This window comes from Oncorhynchus kisutch, linkage group LG4 (assembly GCF_002021735.2).
Source record: "Oncorhynchus kisutch isolate 150728-3 linkage group LG4, Okis_V2, whole genome shotgun sequence".
NCBI lineage: Eukaryota > Metazoa > Chordata > Actinopteri > Salmoniformes > Salmonidae > Oncorhynchus > Oncorhynchus kisutch.
In genome coordinates, this window is record NC_034177.2 from 30,279,958 (window position 1) to 30,303,704 (window position 23,747).

At 40.8% G+C, this 23,747-nt stretch overlaps 1 protein-coding gene across 1 annotated transcript in view; it reads right to left on the reverse strand.

The window, feature by feature from the left end:
* LOC109889362 (nuclear receptor ROR-alpha A) overlaps positions 1–14,506 on the reverse strand; it is a 261,914-nt gene extending 247,408 nt beyond the window's left edge. The window contains exon 1 of the mRNA XM_031822771.1: positions 14,213–14,506. Within this exon, the coding sequence (XP_031678631.1) occupies positions 14,213–14,366 (154 nt within the window). The 5' untranslated portion in view covers positions 14,367–14,506. The remainder of the gene's footprint in view (positions 1–14,212) is intronic.
* Positions 14,507–23,747: the final 9,241 nt, after the last annotated feature.

The following is a 23,747-nucleotide window of genomic DNA, read 5'->3' on the forward strand; positions in this document are numbered from 1 at the left end:
CATCATTATGACTAACCACAGGTACAGATACATTTTCCATTGTAATCATCTCAATAGCCTCCATGATAATAGTGCATGTCTGTTCCTGTATTTACATAGACGGTGGGTATAGATAAGCAAGACTTATACATCCATTTGCATCCTATACACACTGTACAGATGTAGGATCTTAATTTGATCACTCTTTTGTTTATGAGAATGTTCCTGTTTAAAAAGGCTTCTAAAGTTTGTAATTTCCACTTTAAAATGTATCAACTCTACAAAAAAATGTCACGAATTACTGTATAATCAACATAATAATGGATATTTCCTGTTGCTGAAGGATTATCTACCTGAGGTAGCAAATTGGCTCCAAATAAATTCCTGCATCTGTATACCTTAGGACCTCAATCCTACGGCTATATCAATTTGAGAGGTGCGCTAAAGTTATTCCACAATGATTACTTCTCTACAACCTGCTTGGTCTATCACTAATAAATAATTCAGGAGATATTTTCAGCTTTATAGGTGAAATAGCAGTTGAGTGGTTTTCAAAGGACTCCTTCCAAGAAACATGTCAGGGTCAGAACAAGATGCCATTGTAGATCTTTTGAGCAGGCAGGGCAGGATGGTGCAGCATCAAACTGTGAAGATAACAGTGCGGTGAGATAATCACAGTGGTGCCTCAGGTGTACTGTACTGTACACACACAGAGGCCTCAGCATTGACCGACCGCTTACACATTCCCAGTCAGGTTTCATACGACAAATACTACGGCCAAACTACTGTACACATAGCTCAATTCCTGTAATTGTATGATAGCTGAAAGATACTGTATAGGTGGAACTGTATAGAACCTTGACTACTTATGATAATATTTACAATCAGGCATGTGTGTGCATTTGGTATCTTTTTGTGTGTCTGTGTGTGGTAGTGCATGATGTACAGTGGGGCAAAAAAGTATTTAGTCAGCCACCAATTGTGCAAGTTCTCCCACTTAAAAAGATGAGAGAGGCCTGTAATTTTCATCATAGGTACACTTCAACTATGACAGACAAAATGAGAAAATAAAATCCAGAAAATCACATTGTAGGATTTTTAATGAATTTATTTACAAATTATGGTGGAAAATAAGTATTTGGTCACCTACAAACAAGCAACATTTCTGGCTCTCACAGACCTGTAACTTCTTATTTCAGAGGCTCCTCTGTCCTCCACTCATTACCTGTATTAATGGCACCTGCTTGAACTTGTTATCAGTATAAAAGACACCTGTCCACAACCTCAAACAGTCACACTCCAAACTCCACTTTTGCCAAGGCCAAAGAGCTGTCAAAGGACACCAGAAACAAAATTGTAGACCTGCACCAGGCTGGGAAGACTGAATCTGCAATAGGTAAGCAGCTTGGTTTGAAGAAATCAACTGTGGGAGAAATTATTAGGAACTGGAAGACATACAAGACCACTGATAATCTCCCTCGATCTGGGGCTCCACGCAAGATCTCACCCCGTGGGGTCAAAATGATCACAAGAACGGTAAGCAAAAATCCCAGAACCACACGGGGGGACCTAGTGAATGACCTGCAGAGAGCTGGGACCAAAGTAACAAAGCCTACCATCAGTAACACACTACGCCGCCAGGGACTCAAATCCTGCAGTGTCAGACGTGTCCCCCTGTACATGTCCAGGCCCGTCTGAAGTTTGCTGGAGAGCATTTGGATGATCCAGAAGAAGATTGGGAGAATGTCATATGGTCAGATGAAACCAAAATTTAACTTTTTGGTTAAAACTCAACTCGTCGTGTTTGGAGGACAAAGAATGCTGAGCTGCATCCAAAGAACACCATACCTACTGTGGGTGGAAACTTCATGCTTTGGGGCTGTTTTTCTGCAAAGGGACCAGAACGACTGATCCGCGTAAAGGAAAGAATGAATGGGGTCATGTATCGTGAGATTTTGAGTGAAAATCTCCTTCCATCAGCAAGGGCATTGAAGATGAAACATGGCTGGGTCTTTCAGCATGACAATGATCCCAAACACACCGCCCGGGCAACGAAGGAGTGGCTTCGTAAGAAGCATTTCAAGGTCCTGGAGTGGCCTAGCCAGTCTCCAGATCTCAACCCCATAGAAAATCTTTGGAGGGAGTTGAAAGTCCATGTTGCCCAGCAACAGCCCCAAAACATCACTGCTCTAGAGGAGATCTGCATGGAGGAATGGGCCAAAATACCAGCAACAGTGTGTGAAAACCTTGTGAAGACTTACAGAAAACGTTTGACCTCTGTCATTGCCAATAAAGGGTATATAACAAAGTATTGAGATAAACTTTTGTTATTGACCAAATACTTATTTTCCACCATAATTTGCAAATAAATTCATTAAATATCCTACAATGTGATTTTCTGGATTTTTTTCTTCTAATTTTGTCTGTCATAGTTGAAGTGTACCTATGATGAAAATTACAGGCCTCTCTCATCTTTTTAAGTGGGAGAACTTGCACAATTGGTGGCTGACTAAATACTTTTTTGCCCCACTGTACTTCTGTGAATGGGCTCTATTCCTTGTGTGGGTTTTGTCCCAGGTGCAGCTGATGCATGGATTATGAGGTGCAAAGTGCTCAGGGCTTTGTTGCACAAGCATCCTGGGATCATCTCTGAATGTGTCCCTGCATTTGCATTAAGTGGAGGAATGGTTCACATCCTCAGTCTAGTCTGCTGTGTGTCTGAGGGCCAGTGGAGCTGCATGCTAGTCTAACCCCCTGCAGGCAAAATCAGGTGTTATCTGTCTGACTGGGGAGACCGCCATCAATCTCTCCTGGCCCTTCTCCTTCCCGGATTCAAATCAGCACATGGATATACATCTGTGCCGATGATGCAGACAAGACTCAAAATGTCAGCCAGATGTTTACTGTGTATTTGTCCCTGTTTATAAACATATGTCTTTCTAGTAATCTGGAAATCAATGCTGTATAGTGTGCCCCGGGCCACTAGGAGGCATGGAAAGAAACACTGAGAGAATGAGAGAGACAGATCACGAGAGAGAGGGAGAACGGGAGAGAGGCAGAGCGAGAGACAGACAGAGAGAGAGAGAGAGAGAGAGAGAGAGAGAGAGAGAGAGAGAGACAGAGAGACAGAGAGAGAGAGACAGAGAGACAGAGACAGAGACAGAGAGAGAGAAAAAGCTGTTGACACTTGTTCTGCCTGATGGTAATCTGATGTGTGAGAGATGGCTGAGAGTTTGGAAGGCACTTTGTCCAATTAGAACTGTGCAAATTTCCACCTGTCCCTGGCAGAGATGAAGTGGCTCTTTGAGAAGACATCGTGGCGCTACGCCAGGTAAGAGAGCCCAACACACTGCTTGTGGAGCAAGCTGCCATTTACGAGCATAGCAAGCCACCCCTAATTAATATTCCCTCACATTTAAAAACAGTATTGACATTCGTCTATTTTATTTATCAAAGTAAAAGACCTGAACTATATAAACACTGAACAAAAATATAAACACAACATGTAGTGTTGGTCCCATGTTTTATGAGCTGAAATAAAAGATCCCAGAAATGTTCCACACGAACAAAATCTTATTTCTCTATGTTGTGCTCAAATGTGTTTATTTTTTAAATTTAACCTTTATTGAACTAGGCAAGTCAGTTAAGAACAAATTCTTATTTACAATGACAGTCTACCAGGGAACAGTGGGTTAACTGCCTTGTTCAGGGGCAGAACGACAGATGTTTACCTCGTCAGCTCAGGGATTCAGTCCAGCAACCTTTCGGTTACTGGCCCAACGCTCTAACCACTAGGCTACCTGCCGCCTACCTGCCGTTTACATCCCTGTTAGTGAGCATTTCTGCTTTGCTAAGATGATCCATCCACCTGACAGGTGGGGCATATCAAGAAGCTGATTTAACAGCATGATCATTACACAGGTGCACCTTGTTTTGGAGATAATAAAGGCCACTCTAAAATGTGCAGTTTTGTCACACAACACAATGCCATAGATGTCTCAAGTTGAGGGAGCATACAATTGGCATGCTGGCTGACTGACTGCAGGAATGTCCACCAGAGCGGTTGCCAGATAATTTAATGTTCATTTCTCTATCATAAGCGCCCATGTAACCATGTAACCATGCCAGCCCAGGACCTCCACATTCCGGCTTCTTCACCTGCAGGATCGTCCGAGACGAGCCACCCAGACAGCTGAAGATACTGAGGACTATTTCAGTCTGTAATAAAGTTATTTTGTGGGGGAAAATGTATTTTGATTGGCTGGGCCTTGCTCCCCAGTGGGTGGGCCAGTCTCCCAAGTGGGTGGGCCTATGGCCTCCCAGGCCCACCCATGGCTGCGCCTCTGCCCAGTCATGTGAAATCCATAGATTAGGGCCTAATTAATTAATTTAAATTGACTGATTTCCTTATATGAACTGTAACTCAATAAAAAAAACATTGTTGCATGTTGCATTTATATTTTTTGTTCAGTATAATAATCTAATGTAAAATCCCTGTTGCGATCCCCATAGGATTCTATGAGGGCGCTCTGTCCTAATATCTCACTCTCAACAGGAACATTGACCCAGGACTTCCATCTTCCTATTTCTGTGTATCTATTTCTGTCTCTCACTTAAAAATAGCCTTTTAATATCCCGACATGCTGTTAATTATTGCTAATGTATTGTACTACATTAGGAAAATAAAGTAGCAAATATTGATCGATAAGACAGATCAACTTTTGTCAGAGGATGTGAGCATGATTGGTGTTGCAAACATGGTGAAGAGTGAGTCCAACTTTCAATCACTGTCTACCACAGATCTGCACATCAGCTTTGATGGAACCTCATGCTCTAGCAGCACCCACTCTATCTTAAAGCACCTCCTACAGCAATCAATCCACACAGACAATAATCATATATTCATTAGTGGCTTATTCATATTTAAAATCAGTTTTTTTAAATAACAAAGGGACAAATGTCCTCTTTATTATTTCTGAGAAAGATTATCATACTTTTTTGGATGATGAAAATGGAACAATTGGGATAAGAATTATTGTCAACATAAGTGGAGAATTAGAATCAATTCTGTTTATTGTCATTGTCTCTTAGTAAATGGGTGGAGTGCATATGAAACTGTAGCTTGGTTGTATGTTTACAGTATCTTATATCAAATGCAGTGTTTGTCTATGAAATAAATATAAATGTACTAGAAACCTGCAGAGGGCCTCTAGCCTTGGAAAAAAACAAGTGCACATGAATGCCAAGTCTCACAATTAGGAAGTAGTCGTTATGGAGGAAGCCTGAAGGGTCAGTAAAAGGCACGTCTTTGGACAATATGCTCCAGACACCTGTGTGATATTTAAATAAGAATAAGCTAATAGTTTCACATCCAATGTGATTCAACATGATGAATACGTATGGGTATTGTTTAACCACTCAAGTCCATTGGCATTCTGTAATTGGTGAAAAAGATGGAGAGATGGGTTCCAATATTAATAATTAGTTGGTTCTGCTCTCTAAAAAATTCTGTCCAACCTCGCCAGATTTTAATCAAACGCTGAAAATAGTAGCTGATTGTAATCGGCACTCAGAAGTCACCAGGGGTGTTTGAAGAATCCGTCAAGCCTGAGAGTGGCGCTAATTCGATTAAGTGGCAGCAGTACCTGCAGGGAATGAATCTGTATCTCTCTCTTTTTGATTCAGATACAAGATTAGGTCTCGCTTGTTACTCCAATATAAATACTCAAGCCAATGAAAATGACACTGATTTTCAAGTTGTTCATATTTTGTCTCAAAAAGTGACAAATAAACTTTGTTAAATGTGTAATACTCCAGTGTCTACTTGACAAAAGTGAACCAAAAGCACATTAATTAAAGGCTGAAACAATTGAATTCAAATGAATTATTCACATTACCTTAGCCCTTCTGTTAGAACCACAGCCCTGACAAATTGAGGCTGTTCTGAGGGCAAAAGGGGTTGCAACTCAATATTAGGGTGTTTTGTACAGTCAGTATATATTACATACAACATAGCTGCATAGTAAAGAAGCAACGCAAACATAGTTTGGTTTCAAGGAACTTGGGAGGTCGCATTATCCTAAACCCCCACAAATAAAGTGCAGTAAACACACACAAACATACAAACACATAGAACACAATATGCAAAGAAGCAACTAAACTGGTGTATTCAGACAAATAAAATGTCAAGTCAAGTTCCAGAAAATGTCTACCAAATTTGCTTTAACAACCATGTTTAATACATTTTGTGAACGGACATTTGAAGATGAAAACCTGAGACAATATCGCACAAATATTGCAAAAATATCCACAATCTCCATCCATTTAAAAAGACAGTTGGAGGATCAACATGACTTTCACCTCAGACTCAGTGGTGTGCAGTTTTCTACCGCTACATAGACAGGCTATATTTTGCATTTCTGTCTTAACTCACGGTCGTCCAACATAGTCCTTACAACACGGGACAACATGAGAGACATTTCACCAGAATAACAACAGCTAAGGGACTCTGGGGAGTGTTCTGCTCAAATACCACAGGTTTTACACTGTTACCTCTTGCTGTTTTAAAATACAGCACACGCACGTCAGGCCTGGGAAAGGCTCTATGGCACTCTGCATTTCAAGTGTTCAACACATGTTGGTGCTCCACTCCCTATATTAGGCTACACTAGGCTACACAGGCTACACATGTTGGTGCTCCACTCCCTATATTAGGAATAATATATGTGACTTTGCTTGAACGGTTTTATTGCATGCATGTCCAATTCACGTAAAACTTATGAAAAGACAAGTGTGAATATGGTGCAATGGTAGATTTTCACAAACTGCACAAAGACTTGATTACTTTCAGGTGATAGGAATTCGAGTTCATACCAATGTTGGATTGTTCATTGATCATAAGCCCCTGAAAACGTTCTCACTGAAGGAAACCTCACCTACCTTTTCAACTTCTGTACACTCTCCAGACCAGTAGAGCTGCTAAGGACTTGGCTTGGATGTGTCATAAGAATTCCATTGAGTGATCCCATATCCTCTACTCACCACCTCCCTCTCCCACGAGGCCTCTTCAGAGGGGTCCACTTCATATACTGCAGGGACATGCTATACAACAGCACTGCTTAGGTCACAGTGTGCAGCATTAAATATAGACTCCTTTAACACCCTCCAATAATGCATCTGGAGTATTTCAGTTCATTACTATTCAAACTTTCTATCTCAGATATTAACTTCAGTAAATGGGCCACAGATCAGAGCTGTCGCTCACCGCTGGAGATTTCACATCAAATCTGCTTCTAGTCACCAGCCGAGACTTCCTTGCCAGCCCCAGTTGAGCCACTGCTGACGCGGACTCCAAAAAAAAAACTGTCCCACAAGGACAAAACTTTCAGTGAAGTTTAAAAGCCAATAAACTATGTTTCGTCAATAAAGTAAATTGGGGCAAGCGATGGATCAACTTTGTTAATAAACTTTCGAATAGAAACAAATTATCAAACTTCATAGACCTAGCTTTTTCTCCTCAAATAACATAACCTGTAGGCCTACTTGGTACAAACAGAATAAGTTCTATAGAGCATCAATATCAAACACTCAAAGCTATCAAATACGTGTGAAGTTTGGAGCTATAACTCCAGATGTTTAGGCTTAACCAAAAAACACATTTTGGTCCATTGTTGATATAGTCCCTAAATGTTTTTCCTAAATGTCAGCAATCAAGTTTTCAAGATATAGAACTTTAAAAATACAGAAATACAGCCAGTATGATGCATTTTGCGTTTTGGGACACCTCACACTCCTCGAAGTATTAACAAAAGCAAGAGACAGAGACCATTATTTTGTCAAGGTCTATCTGCCAAAAAGAAAGACACAAACGAGTTGCTCTCCAGGATGTGCCCTGGCTGTCCGCATGGTGGCTACCTGCTGCTTGGCCCTCCTCATCGAGCAGAGAACCGTAATCCAGCTGGTATTTGAGAATGTCACAGTCTCACTTACGCTGCTGTCCAACGGGGTAGTGTGAGCACTGTGCCAGCTTCAGGCTTTCACAGGCTTTGTGCAGAACCTTGTTTAGAGGCCTCTGCTCCCCTGTGAGACATCCATCTTCTGTCAGCACAGAGTAAACACATGCCACAACTCCAGCCCACAGGGCTCCCTCCGTCCGCAACATAGAACCAATCGGCTGACTGTGGAGGTGAAAGTCCCCTTAAATGTTCAGAAAGGGAAAACCATACCATGACGTGGTTATTTTGGACCAACAATGTTAAGCCAAAGAAAACTGCATACGGAATGGTACCTAGAGTTGAAGTTGGAAGTTTACATACACTTAGGTTGGAATCATTAAAACTCCGTTTTCAGCCTCCCAGGTGGTGCAGTGGTCTAAGGCACTGCATCCCAGTGCTAGCTGTGCCACCAGAGATTCTGGGTTCGAGCCCAGGCTCTGTTGTAGCCGGCTGGGAGGCCCATGGGGCGGCACACGATTAACCGAGTGTTGTCCGGGTTAGGGAGGGTTTGGCCGGCAGGGATAACCTTGTCTCATCGCGTACTAGCGACACCTTTGGCGGGCCAGGTACAGTGCACGCTGACCAGGTCACCAGGTGTATAGTGTTTCCTCCGACACAATGGTGCGGCTGGCTTCCGGGTTGGATGGGCATTGTGTCAAGAAGCAGTGCGGCTTTGTTGGGTTGTGTTCCGGAGGACGCATGGCTCTTGACCTTCACCTCTCCCGAGTCCGTACGGGAGTTGCAGCGATGAGACAAGACTGTAACTACTACCAATTGGATTCCATGAAATTGGGGAGGAAAAAGGGGTAAAATTGAAAAAATTATTATTAACTCAGTTTTCAACCACTCCGCAAATGTCTTGTTAACAAACTATAGTTTTTGTAAGTCGATTAGGACATCTACTGTATGCATGACACAAGTAATTTTCCCAACAATTCTTTACAGACAGAGTAAATTATAAGTGAAATAATCTATCACAATTCCAGTGGGTCAGAAGTTCACATACACTAAGTTGACTGTGCCTTTAAACAGCTTGGAAAATTCCAGAAAATGATGTCATGGCTTTAGAAGCTTCTGATAGGCTAATTGACATAATTTCAGTCAATTGGAAGTGTACCTGTGGATCTACTTCAAGGCCTACCTTCAAACGTAGTGCCTCTTTGCTTGACAACATGGGCAAATCAAAAGAAATCAGCCAAGACCTCAGAAAAAAGTCTGGTTCATTCTTGGGAGCAATTTCCAAATGCCTGAAGGTACCACGTTCATCTGTACAAACAATAGTACGCAAGTATAAACACCATGGGACCACGCAGCCGTCATACCGCTCAGGAAAGAAACGCATTATGTCTCCTAGAGATGAACGTACTTTGGTGCAAAAAGTGCAAATCAATCCCAGAACAACAGCAAAGGACCTTGTGAAGATGGTGGAGGAAACAGTTACAAAATTATCTATATCTATAGTAAAACGAGTCCTATATCGACAAAGGCCGCTCGGCAAGGAAGAAGCCACTGCTCCAAAACCACCATTAAAAAAAGCCAGACTACGGTTTGCAACTGCACATGCGGACAAAGATTGTACTTTTTTTGAGAAATGTCCTTTGGTCTGATGAAACAAAATTAGAACTGTTTGGCCATAATGAACATCTTTATGTTTGGAGGAAAAAGGGAGAGGTTTGCAAGCCGAAGAATACCATCCCATCCGTGAAGAGCGGGGGTGGCAGCATCATGTTGTGGGGGTGCTTTGCTGCAGGAGGGACTGGTGCACTTCACAAAATAGATGGCATCATGAGGTAGGAAAATTATGTGGATATATTGAAGCAACATCTCAAGACATCAGTCAGGAAGTTAAAGCCTGGTCGCAAATGGGTCTTCCAAATGGACAATGACCCCAAGCATATTTCCAAAGTTGTGGCAAAATCGCATAAGGACAACAGAGTCAAGGTATTGGAGTGGCCATAACAAAGACCTGACCTCAATCCTATAGAAAATGTGTGTAGAACTGAAAAAGCGTGTGCGAGCAAGGAGGCCTACAAACCTGACTCAGTAACACCAGCACTGTCAGGAGGAATGGGCCAAAATGCACCCAACTTATTGTGGCAAGCTTGTGGAAGGCTACCCAAAACATTTGACCCAAGTTAAATAATTTAAAGGCAATGCTACCAAATATTAATTGAGTGTATGTAAACTTCTGACCCAGCTTGAATGTGAGGAAAGAAATAAAAGCTGAAATAAATCATTCTCTCTACTATTATTCTGACATTTCACATTCTTAAAATAAAGTGGTGATCCTAACTGACCTAAGACAGAGAATTTTTACTGGGATTAAATGTCAGGAATTGTGAAAAACTGAGTTTAAATGTATTTGGCTAAGGTGTATGTAAACTTCCGACTTCAACTGTATGTAGAAAGTGTCTAAGGCGTTGTATAACTTCAGCCTGCATGACAGACAGGAAACAGCTAACAAAGTTTGAGATAATAGGTAAGCCACCCTGCACAATCATCTGCTTTTGTGTGATATGGTTACATTGAGCTCTGTGGAAATATTTATGAGTGTATCACTGTCCTACCGAAAAATATACCTGCTGGAGTAAGCCTGTGTAACCGGTGTGAAGTGGTTACTAGTTAGCGGTGTGCGCTAGTATTGTTTCAATCGGTGACGTCACTCGCTCTGAGACCTTGAGGTAGTTGTTTCCCTTGCTGTGCAAAATTAGGGCTTTGATGGAGTGATAGATAACAATGCTTTGAGGGTGATTGTTGTTAATGTGTTTAGAGGGTCCTTGGTTCGAGACCAGGTTGGGGCAAGGAGAGGGATGGAAGCAATACTGTTACACCTGTCTGTCATTCCCTATATGAGGGCTTGTATAATGTTGCATTAAGGAGAAAACAAAATGATGTTATCTGGCATGCCAACTGATATGTTACTGGGGAAGTCCTGAACAGACGGCAGAAAATGATGTTACAACGGCACAGCACATTATGAATGAATATTAAAATCACATCTAAAGCCTGAGCTACAAGCATGCACCACAGTCATCACTACCCATAACATGATACCTTAGTCTTAACAGTTCAGGGCAGAGTCTCCATAGTGAGGTTATGTGTACACACACACACACACGAATCTGAGGCTCGTTCAAGGATAAACCGTGCAGAGTTTTGGACTGGGCATCATCACATCTGCAGCTTCCCTGAGTAACTCTGAGGCTTCATCCGGAGGCTGTCAACTTACATAACAAGCCATTAATATTGATTGTTTCCGAATTTGCTCCTCACGAACTGAGGGATCCTGCAATATGAAAACAACACCATTCTTTCCACTAATATCCACAGACCTCCCAGGCCCATTCTCTGACCCACTCAAGCCTTCTAGCACAGCTTCTGCTGAAGTAAGCCTTTCCTATAGGGTATTAGTGCTCGGGGTTAAAACATTAAATGGGCATCCTCCTCAATACACGGATGTGAAAAGGGAAAGGGTTCCTCAGTAAACGGCTAAGCGTCTGTTGTGTCTGATCCCAGCACTGTAATCCTGGAAATGCTTTACTTGGCATTTTTATTGTTTCACTTTTTTTTGTGATCTCATATTGGATTGTGCCACCAACCAATAGCAATAAGAAATATTTCTAATCAATTCATGTATAGTGGACAAAATACCTAACAATGTTTCATTTTCTATAAAAGCAATGTTTGAAAAAAAAGAAGCCTCTAGAACTGGGTTTCCCAAACTCGGTCTTGCCCTAGCAGGACACAGCTGATTCAAATAATCAAAGCTTGATGATGAGTTATTTGCAACAGCTGTGTAGTGCTAGGGCAAAAACCAAAACCAAAACCGGCACCCGAGGTGTGTGGGTGGGGCACCTACCCGGACCGAGTTTGGAATCACAGAAACCACACAAAAAGTGTTGATAATTGAAAAATCTTACTTTAGGATTTTATCATATTTGTTAGAATTATTATTAAAAGAAACAGCTGGGGAAGAATAATAATGCAGAAACATTTTTTTATTTGCCTGTTATTGAAAACTTGTTGAAGTGCTACAGGATAACTTTTGTGTCACACCCTGACCATAGTTTGCTTTGTATGTTTCTATGTTTTGGTTGGTCAGGGTGTGAACTGAGTGGGCATTCTATGTTACATGTCTAGTTTGTCTAGTTCTATGTTTGGCCTGATATGGTTCTCAATCAGAGGCAGGTGTTCGTCATTGTCTCTGATTGGGAACCATATTTAGGTAGCCTGTTTGGTGTTGGGTTTTGTGGGTGATTGTCCTTATTCTGTCTGTGTTACTTAGAACCAGTATTAGGCTGTTTCGGGTTACGTTTTTGATTCATGTTTTCATTAAACATGGATCGCAATAGCCACGCCGCATTTTGGTCTGACTCGCTTTGGCCTACAGAAAACCGTTACATTTTGCCAGCATACCAAGGATATTCAAAGGAAATATATGTTTTATTACTTGACAGACATGCGTGCTTCTATGTTTTATGGTAAAAAGAAGATAGAGGAAGATTTGTTTCCAATGACATCATCAACCAGTTAGTAGACAATTAGTTGGCAATGCCTACTCATAATTGGTTAAAACCACACAATGCACACTGATGATGTCATTGGAAACATTTATCTTCCTCTCTTTTTTACCACAAAACCTAGAAACACACAACGATAAATATGAAGTTGAACATTTTGGAAATGTCCCTTTAACTAAAGCATTCTGAATGAGGCTTGTCCCACTGAACATGCATTTTTTTACGCATTCAAGCATTACATAACAGAGCAAAGGCATTATTTTTCCTGTCTTCCTCTTCCAGACACTTTAATCCAATGCATAAATGGGTGGGGGTGAATATGGGTCAGCAGGTTAGGAGCGTCTAGAAGCCAGACCTCTTCATAAAACAGCCATGAGATCAACCTAAAAAGCTTTTGTCCAAAATGCCTTTATAACTACCTGCCTTTGCCCGGTATTACATAACGGAGCACTGGCTGGGATCTACCAAGTTTTTGTTTAATTTAGTACTATCTCTTCTTCACACAAATCATTATCTTATGCAGCTGGAATGAGTAGTGTTAAGAACCATTAGCCTACACATGTCTTGACCTCAGGAGTCAAGAACTCATCCACAAAGTGAAATAATATTTAATGATTTTCGCTTTCTCTCTCTCTTTCAGTGCGCGCCTCTGTTCATGGCTAAACCTGTTACATAACCAGCTTACATTCCACATTCACCATATCACACTCTAAACATAGGCTACCCCTTCCGCAGAGGAAATGTGCTCATGCAAACAACAGAGCAATGAATACACCGACATGTCTAATATGTCATTTAGTGTCATAATAGCATGTGAATATACTGTACTTTTGAGTATTATTCTATTCCATTTAACTTGGATGAACTAAATTGAATGGAAGCTGTCTAGAGGGGGTGTGGCTAAATACTGTCTGTACTGTACAACACGGACGGTACTCAATCTCGCATATTCGTAATACATGTATACGGGACCAACACAATAAAATAATTTCTTTGATAAATTATCACAGTGTCCACTGTCCATCATGTCCACCATCAGGCAATTGTCAACCCTTCATTTCTGTCCGCTACAATGTATCAGATCTGGCGCGCACACGCAAGGCAAGGTAAATCAAATTCCTGCTGCTGATGCGTCTATATCACACACACACACACACACAATTACAGACTATCTATTCTGTAGCCTGTCACTTCGAAACAAATACGACCATAAAATACATGTCGCTTTTAAAGTTGAAGGCACTGGTGGTCGATAGCATACAGTTTCCCAAAGTTCACTTGTCTTTAGCACCATTGTGTAGCCTGATACACGTGTACTACGATAATATAGCTAGTTGCCGTGCTTGCGTTTTAAGGCAATTGTAATCGACCTGTTTAATACACTATCCTAACTATAACTGTTTTATTCAGAGTTTGATTTGTCTCACAATGACACATCAACCGACAACGGTTGGACCTGTCAGTTCTCAGTTGTGCTTGAACACCTAAGGCAACACAGAAGCAACTCTCTCATCATAATAAATATGGTAAACATTAACAATGCAGCGCAATAAGAATACATCTTATGTTCCGGGTGGTTTTAAACATTTAGTTATACACATGGCTTATTTGAGACCTCCGTAATTTAAATTCTCCATATAAAGAATTCATTTTGAAGTTTGATGCATCAAATCGGTAATCAATCAATATTTCTCGTGATGTGAGATGTCGGCCTCTTACCTCTGTTGGTGCTTGAACAGGTCTGCCTTCGAACAGGGGCTGGATGGTCCGCTTTTCGGAGCGTCTCCAGGTTTACCGGGGTTTCCCTGGCCGGGGTAGCCGGCTCGGAGGCGCTGTTGGCCGGGTCGCTTGCTGGATCTGGAGGGGACTCCATGTTGAATTTCAGATTTACTGTTAAACTATTGCTAGTTTTTCAGGACAAGTCTCTATGATTTGTGAGCTCCGAGAGTCCGTTTAGCTATCTATATTATAGTAGAACTAAGAAATGAGAAAATGCGAGTGTGTCAAGAGGTGGGTGTGTTGGTTTGATTGTCCACCGGCAGCGCTAGAGAGAGCTTCAGTCATAGGCCTACAACTGAAAAGGGAGAGGTTGTCAATAGCCGATGAATAGATGTACAGTAAGTAGGCTAGTTAGTGCCTGCGAGTTTAGTTCATGTGATAGCAGTTTGATGCAGCCAACTCGCGTTTCTATTAAGTTTATCATCCCAATTTTCATTTTACAGGATAAAGTCTGATTGTAGGCTATAGTCTATCATCACTGTGTTCAAACATCATAATGTGTATATAGCCACATTGGGAGAGGTACCCAATATGCTATCTCTTGTTCATTTAAAAACCTGTACCTCTGAAGACTGCTCACAACTTCAACATCCCATTATATTATAGCCAATTTTTTATTGACCAAAAAAAATACAAAATCATAACTGACGAAGAATATGCCTCGGCTAATGCAACTACAACTATAGAGAGAAAAGGAAGAGAACATGTCCATGCCTGCACAGTCGATGGTCTGCAGAGCTGTTTTAGCTCTCATCAACACCACCATCATCATCTATATTTTAAGGTTTACAGTGTAAAAGCCCATGGAAGCGTGCATAATTGGTAGCACTAGAATTATTTACAAAGCTTTAAGGAAATTCTTTCAAATGTATTCTGCTGAGATAGGCCACCAAAAGTAATCATATTGACATGAGTAGGCTATCTATTGTCAATGTGATGATCATGAGGATGATGATGATATTGACGAGATGCTGAAGATGATGCTGTTAGTGACAATGCTGCTTATGGAGAATAATGTAAATGTATTATGTTTAATCCGAGCATGGGGCAGTAGATTAAGCTGGTCTGAAACGGACCTCCTCAAGCAGCTGATCAAAGCTGCTGGGTCCTGTCTTGCTTTCTAATTTTCATTTTACATCTGAGAGAAAAATAAATTTCTCCCGATGGCACGAAATTGCACACTTGTCTTTGCAGAGGATGTGCAATGCTATGTCTGCGTTTATGTGGTAGGATACACCGTGCATTCCATTCCCGCTCGGGCCTCTGTGTCTACGCCGTTTGTGGTGTAATTACAAACACCATGCCTTCTGCATGTGATCAGCAGCAAGGCGCCACAACAGAACCCCGCCCCTTCAAAGCCTTTCACGTGTACTTGGCCCTGCTTCTCTATTCACATCGGCTGTATTTATGATTGAAAGTAACTGTCCATTGTGTCCAGATTTCTATGAAATATGACCTAAAACGAATTACAATATGAGTGAAATAGTTATTCTTCCAAAAAAATGTAAATTAAAATGTACTATGCCGGCCATTTCCTGGTTGCTAAAATTCTAATAGTTCACCTAATTTCAGTTTATGTGACAATATCAGCAAGTATAGTGTAGAGAATCATTGTACCATCTAAACCGCTGCGAAATATCTTTTACATAATGCAAAACATTGTATTTTACAGCTGTTAGAAACGAGTGTACAAAACCAAAAGTAAAAGACCAAAACGATACTTAACATAGAACAGATCTACCACTTTCAATGAGAAGGACAGATTTATAACTCACATTCTATGCAGCTTTAAGTACTTTAAAAGCAGCTTTTCTGTGTTGGAATGGTGTGGGTTTACCCTAACGACAGAATGGTGTGGGCATATACCAGCCATTAAGACTATCCTCAGTAGGAAATAGCAAGCATTTTTTAAATGTCAGTTTGAGATAGAAGTTTGAGGGGTGGGTTTTGAAAAAAAAAAATCTCTCCAATTTATGCTTTGGCAGCAAATATGAGTATAGGATGAATCAACAGCATTATTTTTGTATACAAAATATGAACTTATAGAAGTGAGATTTTCACTAGACAGTTACTTTATGAATAACATATTTCAGACTTATTTAATGTTTTGTTATATGAACAGCAGGGAAATAATAATAATAATAATGATTATAATTGAATATAATTATTATTATTACTATTATTTCTATTATGCTGTTATTACTGTGCTTTGCTTTGTTATTCCTTCGGGGGGACTTTAAATGACAAATGATGACAACCAATAAAACTTCATACATTTTAGCTATAAATCCAATTATGGCATCATTATGCAGGTTAATCACAAGTCCTTACATTTTGGTCACATCACTGGGCTCTTTGGATGACTATTAAGCTAGATATGGATTAGTGTAAGTGACATAATTTGACTGATTTGAAAATCTTCCAATGTTAGCCTTGTTAAGTTATTCTCTCTTTTTACAAGGCTTCCAGTCTGCGTTTACACAGATGATGACCCCCAGTCAAATTAAATATGAGATCGAACTTCAAACCACAGCCAAACTGGCATTTCTTTCATACCCTTTTACACTGCTACCTCATTTTCACAATAAGGAATCAAGTTTGACATGCAGAGTAACATTTATTTTATATTGTTTATTTCATGGGGGAAACAATTGCCCGTTGTGCATTGCCTTGACATGACAAGGATTGTTATTCCAGTTTCAGATTTGCACTAGAAAAGGCCACAAATCAAGTAGAAATATCAAGTGGAGATATCTCCAGCCTTCCTAATAACCAACACATTATAGACATTACAACCATGCAACAAATCTATAACAACCACAGTGCACTATATTGTGGTGCAGTGGTGTTCAACAAAGTCTGCTAGGTTAGATAATAACATTGTGTAATGCTCATTTAGAAAAAAGAGAATATGTTTTTGTCTGCTCTGATGTACTGTACTATATATTCTGTTTCATATTTTAATAAACAAAGACAAAGTGCCTGCTATTTGCAATGTCAGCTGCTGTTGTGGATCTGAAGGTAAAATGTTGTCTTACCTAATGTAACTACAAACACTATATTTAGGCAGGAAATCACTTTCAATTTGCTTAGCTGAGTAAGAGTGCATCATTCATTCTCCATTCAATACTGTTTAGCAACATTCTTTTCATTGTCATTCAATTCAAAATGACCTGTGTGTGTTCCTGTAGCTGTACATGTGTAGTTTGATGGAGATAATTCTGCTGCTGGTATGCACTAGTACTTGTTGCATTGTTTAGATTGATACAGCTTTGGAAGTATATATTATTTTTATAGAAAAATAATACACAATTATGTATGTCATTTCTGTAAATAATTGTAGAAATTCCACACGGTACTGTATTCTCAGTGAGGGGCAAAATGTTTGATGAACTACAGAGTTACATCAACTGGATACAAACCTATTAGAAGAGTCTGATTGGCTTTCCATTATTTAATCATTTTCCTCTCTTTCCTCTGAGGGAACTATAATCACCACTTCCACATTTGGCCATAATAACCCCTCATGGTGTTATTCATCACTATCATCAGCTATGCAGTGCCTTTTGGATACAATAATATTTATCTTTTAAATATTGATTCAACATATCTGCTAGAGTTGTGAGTCATGTAAAGTCAAGCCATTAGCTTATCCAAACAGCACTCTACTTATCAGACACTCCTACAGCACTGAAACACTGGGATCTTACAGGTTTCACTAAAGTAGCCAATGGAGCAAAATATAACATTAAAGTAGCCAATGGAGCAAAATATAACATTACAAAATCAACCACTTCTTATCTTGATTTGTGTCAAATAAGAATTTCACAATAATGTTCATCCCTACTTTGTGATAAAGGAGTATCCCTTGATGGAGACTGACCTCACACCACTTCACACCTTATGTGTGAGTCATTCTACTGTATTTGGCAAGGTACGGTCATTTGCATGGCTAAGCCCTGTGTCTCAACTATGAACACCATTGGAAATGCCTTTGTTTTTTTTCCAGTTTCACTCCTGCCAACCTAAGGGTTCATTGGATTGCCATGGACCACACACATTCAATAATATACTTCATTTGCAATATTTAATGTCCCTCAATAAAATCAAACCACTGTGAAAAGACACATTGTCTGTATAAGTTTGGTGATTATGCAACAACTAGTTTCGGTTCTGCTAAGCAAAACTGGAGATGGGAATTTTGTCAGAACTGGGTACAGATCAGGTTTCACTGACATTATTTCAAACTCAGCCCTTTCGACAACAACAAACCCAATGCCTGTAATTCTCTATAACTGCTGCTAGAAAAATACCTAAGAAATACTGGATGTCTTAAGTTTCATGAGTTGTTGGTATGAAATAGTAAGCCAGTAGGAAATTTAACTGACCAATTCAAAAGTTATGTTTCACTTAATTGTACATTTAAACATTTCATATTTGATAATTAGCCAAATAGTTACATAGATTTGCTGGACCTATGATGGTGAGCCCTTGACCTGTTTGGTCAGTATAACAAATATATCCGGCAAAAAAGGAACACATAAGGAAATCAGACACTGAAAAGGTGAGCTGGCTCTGACTCCAGTGTTTAAACATTTACATGAAGATAATTAGTCCTCTAACATGACATTTTGGAGCACAAAGGTAGATATGGGGAAGAAACATTGGGGACAATGCGAGATGTCACATTCACACAGCCACATTTGATTTATCTTTAATTTCACCGAAAATATAACTTAATATATGGGCAGCTGTAAATCAAATATTGATAAAATTACCTACACCAAATTAGTTGATACAACTGCATATACACATCAAATCAAATGTAATCAAATTGTATTTGTCACATGCGCCGAATACAACAGGTGTAGGTAAACCTTACAGTGAAATGCTTACGGTACTTGCAAGCCCTTAACCAACAATGCAGTTTTAAGATTGTTATTTTTTGAAATATAAAAAATAATTCTGGAGCAACAATCAAATAACAGTAGCGAGGCGAGGCTATATACAGGGGGTTCCGGTACAGAGTCAATGTGCCGGGGCATCGATTAGTCAAGGTAATTCATTCATTAATATGTACATGTAGGTAGAGGTAAAATGACTATACATATTATACTATACATAATAAACAGAGAGTAGCAGCAGAGTAAAAATTGGGGATGGGGACAACGCAAATAGTCCGGGTAGCCATTTGATTAACTGTTCAAGAGTCTTATGGCTTGGGGGTAGAAGCTATTAGAAGCTTTTTTGACCTAGACGTGGTGCTACGGTACCACTTGCCGTGCGGTAGCAGAGAGAACAGCCTATGACTAGGGTGGCTGGAGTCCTTGGCAATTTATTGGGCCTTCTTCTTACACAGCCTGGTGTAGATGTCCTGGATGGCAGGAAGCTTGACCCCAGTGATGTACTGGGCCGTACGCATTACCCTCTGTAGTGCTTTGCTGATGGAGGCCGAGCAGCTCCTACCACTGTTGTGTCATCGGCAAACTTAATGTGTTGGAGTCGTGCTTGGCCATGCAGTCATGGGTGAACAGGGAGTACAGGAGGGGACAGAGCACGCACCCCTGGGGAGCCCCTGTGTTGAGGATCAGCGTGGCAGATGTGTTGTTATCTACCCTTACCACCTGGTGGCGGCCCATCAGGAAGTCCAGGATCCAGTTGCAGAGGGAGCTGTTTAGTCCCAGGGTCCTTAGCTTAGTGATGAGTTTTGAGGGCTCTATGGTGTTGAATGCTGAGCTGTAGTCAATGAATATCATTCTCACGTAGGTGTTCCTTTTGTCCAGGTGGGAAAGGGCAGTGTGGAGTGTATTAGAGATTGCATCTGTGGATCTGTTTGGGGCGGTATGCAAATTAGGGTGGGTTTCTGGGATAATTGTGTTGATGTGAAGCATGACCATCCTCTCAAAGCACTACATGGCTACAGAAATGAGTGCTACGGATCAGTAGTTATTCAGGCAGGTTAACTTGATGTTCTTGGGCACAGGGACTATGGTTGTCTGCTTGAAACATGTTGTTATTACAGACTCGGTCAGGTACCGGTTGAAAATTACAGTGAAGACACTTGCCAGTTGGTCAGAGCATGCTCAGAGTACACATCCTGGTAAGCCGTCTGGCCCTGCGGCCTTGTGAATGTTGACCTGTTTAAAGATCTTACTCACATCGGCTACGAAGACTGTGAATCTTAGTCCTGTATTGATGCTTTGCCTGTTTGATGGTTCGTCGGAGGGCATAGCGGGATTTACTATAAGTGTCCGCGTTAAAGTCCCGATCCTTGAAAGCGGCAACTCTACTATTTAGCTCAGTGCGGATGTTGTCTGTAATCCATGGCTTCTGGTTGGGGTATGTACGTATGATCACTGTGGGGATGGCGTCATCAATGCACTTATTGATGAAGTCAGTGACTGATGTGGTGTATTCCTCAATGCCATCGGAGGAATTCCGGAACATATTCCAGTCTGTGCTGGCAAAACAGTCCTGTAGCTTAGCATCTGCATCCTCTGACCACTTCCTTGATGAGCGAGTCACTGGAACTTCCTGCTTTCGTTTTTGCTTGTAAACCGGAATCAGGAGGAAGAACTTATGGCCGGATTTGCCAAATGGAGGGTTGTGTACTCATCTCTGTGTGTGCAATAAGGGTGGTCTAGAGTTTTTCTCTCTCTGTTTGCACATTTAAAATGCTGGTAGAAATGAGGTAATTAAAGTCCGGCATTAAAGTCCCAGGCTAATAGGAGCGTCGCATCTGGATGCGCATTTTCCTGTTTGCTTATGGCCCTATACAGCTCGTTGAGTGCCGTCTTATTGCCAGCATCGGTTTGTTGTGGTAAATAGACAGCTATGAAAAATATAAATGAAAACTCATAAGTTACCAACAACGCAAAAAAAAAAAAAAAATATCACAGTTGGTTCAAATGCACATAAAACTGCAGCCATCCCCTCTGGCGCCATTCCATTACTCCCTCACATCAGGATAATTGCAGTAGAGTTGACCAAAAGTAAAATAGCCAAAATTGTTATTTTGGTCATGCAAAGGAGTTATTTTGTTTGTACTAAAAAGTTTACAACTTACAAGCTCATAGCCCCTTATGAACTAACCACATGATCGTTGTGGAAAGAAGATACTTTCGGGAAAAGGAAGAATGAATCTCTCACTTGCCTGATATTAGGACTAATCCCTCTTCTTCTGCTTAGGCCTTTAACCTCCAAAACCCACTGCAATGTGACCCTGTGAACCTTACTTCAACATCTCTCTCTTTCTCAAGTTCAATGGCTTAACCAGGGAAAATTGAACTTGAAGGTACATACAGGAGCGGACTGTAAGCCCCCCCCCCCACACACACACAAACACACGCGTACTCACGCATGCACACACAGACACACAGACAGCTGCACACGCACACACCCTCCCCACCCCGCGTTTAAACACACAGAGGATGCAAGGACGAGTTTGATGATGCTGCTGGTTTAATTTTTGAGTTCTAATGAATTATGCCGCTGTCATCGACTGGAGCAGAGGAAGGATGTGCGGATGTGAGGCGGGCAGTGCTACATGGCTGCCTCTCTCCCTGTGTTTAAAAATGATTGATTAAGCTGACACCAGCTCAGGGGTGCACCACCACTCTATTTTTCTCCCTCATTATGTAAGGCAATATTTCAAATCAGGAGAGCACAGGAGGAAGACACTAGAGACACAAGGTAGGACACCCTTCAGAGAAAGTTTATCAGACAATAGAATAGCCTCTGAGACGGATGGACTTTTCAGCATGTCTTGGGAGTGCTTGTTATTGTCAGAGGGTACTTACTGACTGACTTACTGACATACTTACTTAGGCCCATCGCCCCATCAACGATGCCTCTCCAGCAAACTCAACTTTGGGCAGTTTTCTCCTTCCAAGAGTAGCCAATCTTTCTATGCCCTGGTAATGTCCTTGTGTTTTTATTTCAACGTATTGATCAAGTGAAGGTGTAAAGATTCAACCAATGGTTCAAGAGATTAAAACCAAAATCAAAAATAGAATATACTGTCCAATGTATAGTATGTGAGTAGTGGGAACAAATAGCAATAAATGAGAAAATTAGATTTTTCAATACGGATGTTTTCTCCAGTGGACATCATGACATCTCTTTGTTGCTTTACAAATCGGAAATCAGAATGGTTCCCCTCCAAACACAGATGCACTACAAATTATTTTCCTCTTGATGATGTACTGCAGTGTGGAGTGCCAGACCATAATGAAAGAGCTATATTAATGATGTTTCACTTATTCATGTGTAGGAAATGAAGAGGCACGGCAATGGATTGAAACAGTTGACAGAATAAAGACCCAACGTTGGGGTAATGATTGTATTTATGATGTCATTCTGACAGATCGTGGTATCAGGAGAGAAGCACAGTGACTCGTTTGTGACAGTTGAAAGTGTTAAATGATGTGATATATGGTGGAGTACTCTGACCTCAGGTAGTTCTGCCACCTCCAACTTTACGGGAGACAGCTTTGCAGTCAAAGGTTTGTGAATTTTAACATGAACATGTTATACACACAATAGTGTTTCAATTTAACTGAGATATTTTAAGGATGATGTATAGACTATCATGGTTAAATGTACCTGGAACTTTGTGTCTCACTCCATTGAATGAAACAATGCTACTGAACAGCACCACCTAGCAGCAACCTAACAATAGCAAATTCCGGAATTTACTATAAATAAAGGTTTAGATTTCCTTGTATAAGTGCTGCTGTACAGGCAGCTGTGCATTCCTAAGTGGGCTTATGTATGTTATTGAAGGGAAATATGTTTTTTCAAGATGACATCTAGATGACAGAAAAATGTAATTTATATTCTACTTTAAAGGACTACTGTAGCTGGTGGTAGTAATTAGTATTTCCAATCCATACAACCCATAATTACTTTCTATACAAACACAGATATGCAAAGTAAATTGCTCTACATTACATAGTCAATGTGTCTCTAGAACTGAGAAAATATCCTAAAGACACGACAAACTACAAAGAAAAACACATTTTCTGGTCATAAATCCGCTTTGTGTGAGGACAACATAATTGTCAGGTTACGGCCAACTATTTTCTGTCAGAGTTAGAATTGACTCATGGCATGTGTGTAGAGTTCATATGACTAGGGACCGGAGTGATTTTCTCAGTTAAAATCAGGAGGTGAAAAATTGCGTGGTTATTTGTACCTGACAGAAGTTAAGAGCTTCTCCCTGGGGCCCGCTTGCTCCCTGCTGACCGCAAGGCTGCCTTCTCCTCTCCTCTCCTCCAGCATCAGCTCACCTTGTGAGAGTACACTTCACTTCCCCACTGGCTGCTGGGATGGCCTGCTATCCGCTAACTCTACTCTGCTCTACTCTGGCTCTGGAGCTTAGCTGTCCTCATGGGTTGTTTCTGTCCATATGGGTTGTTTCTGTCCATATGGGTTGTTGCTGTCCATATGGGTTGTTGCTGTCCATATGGGTTGT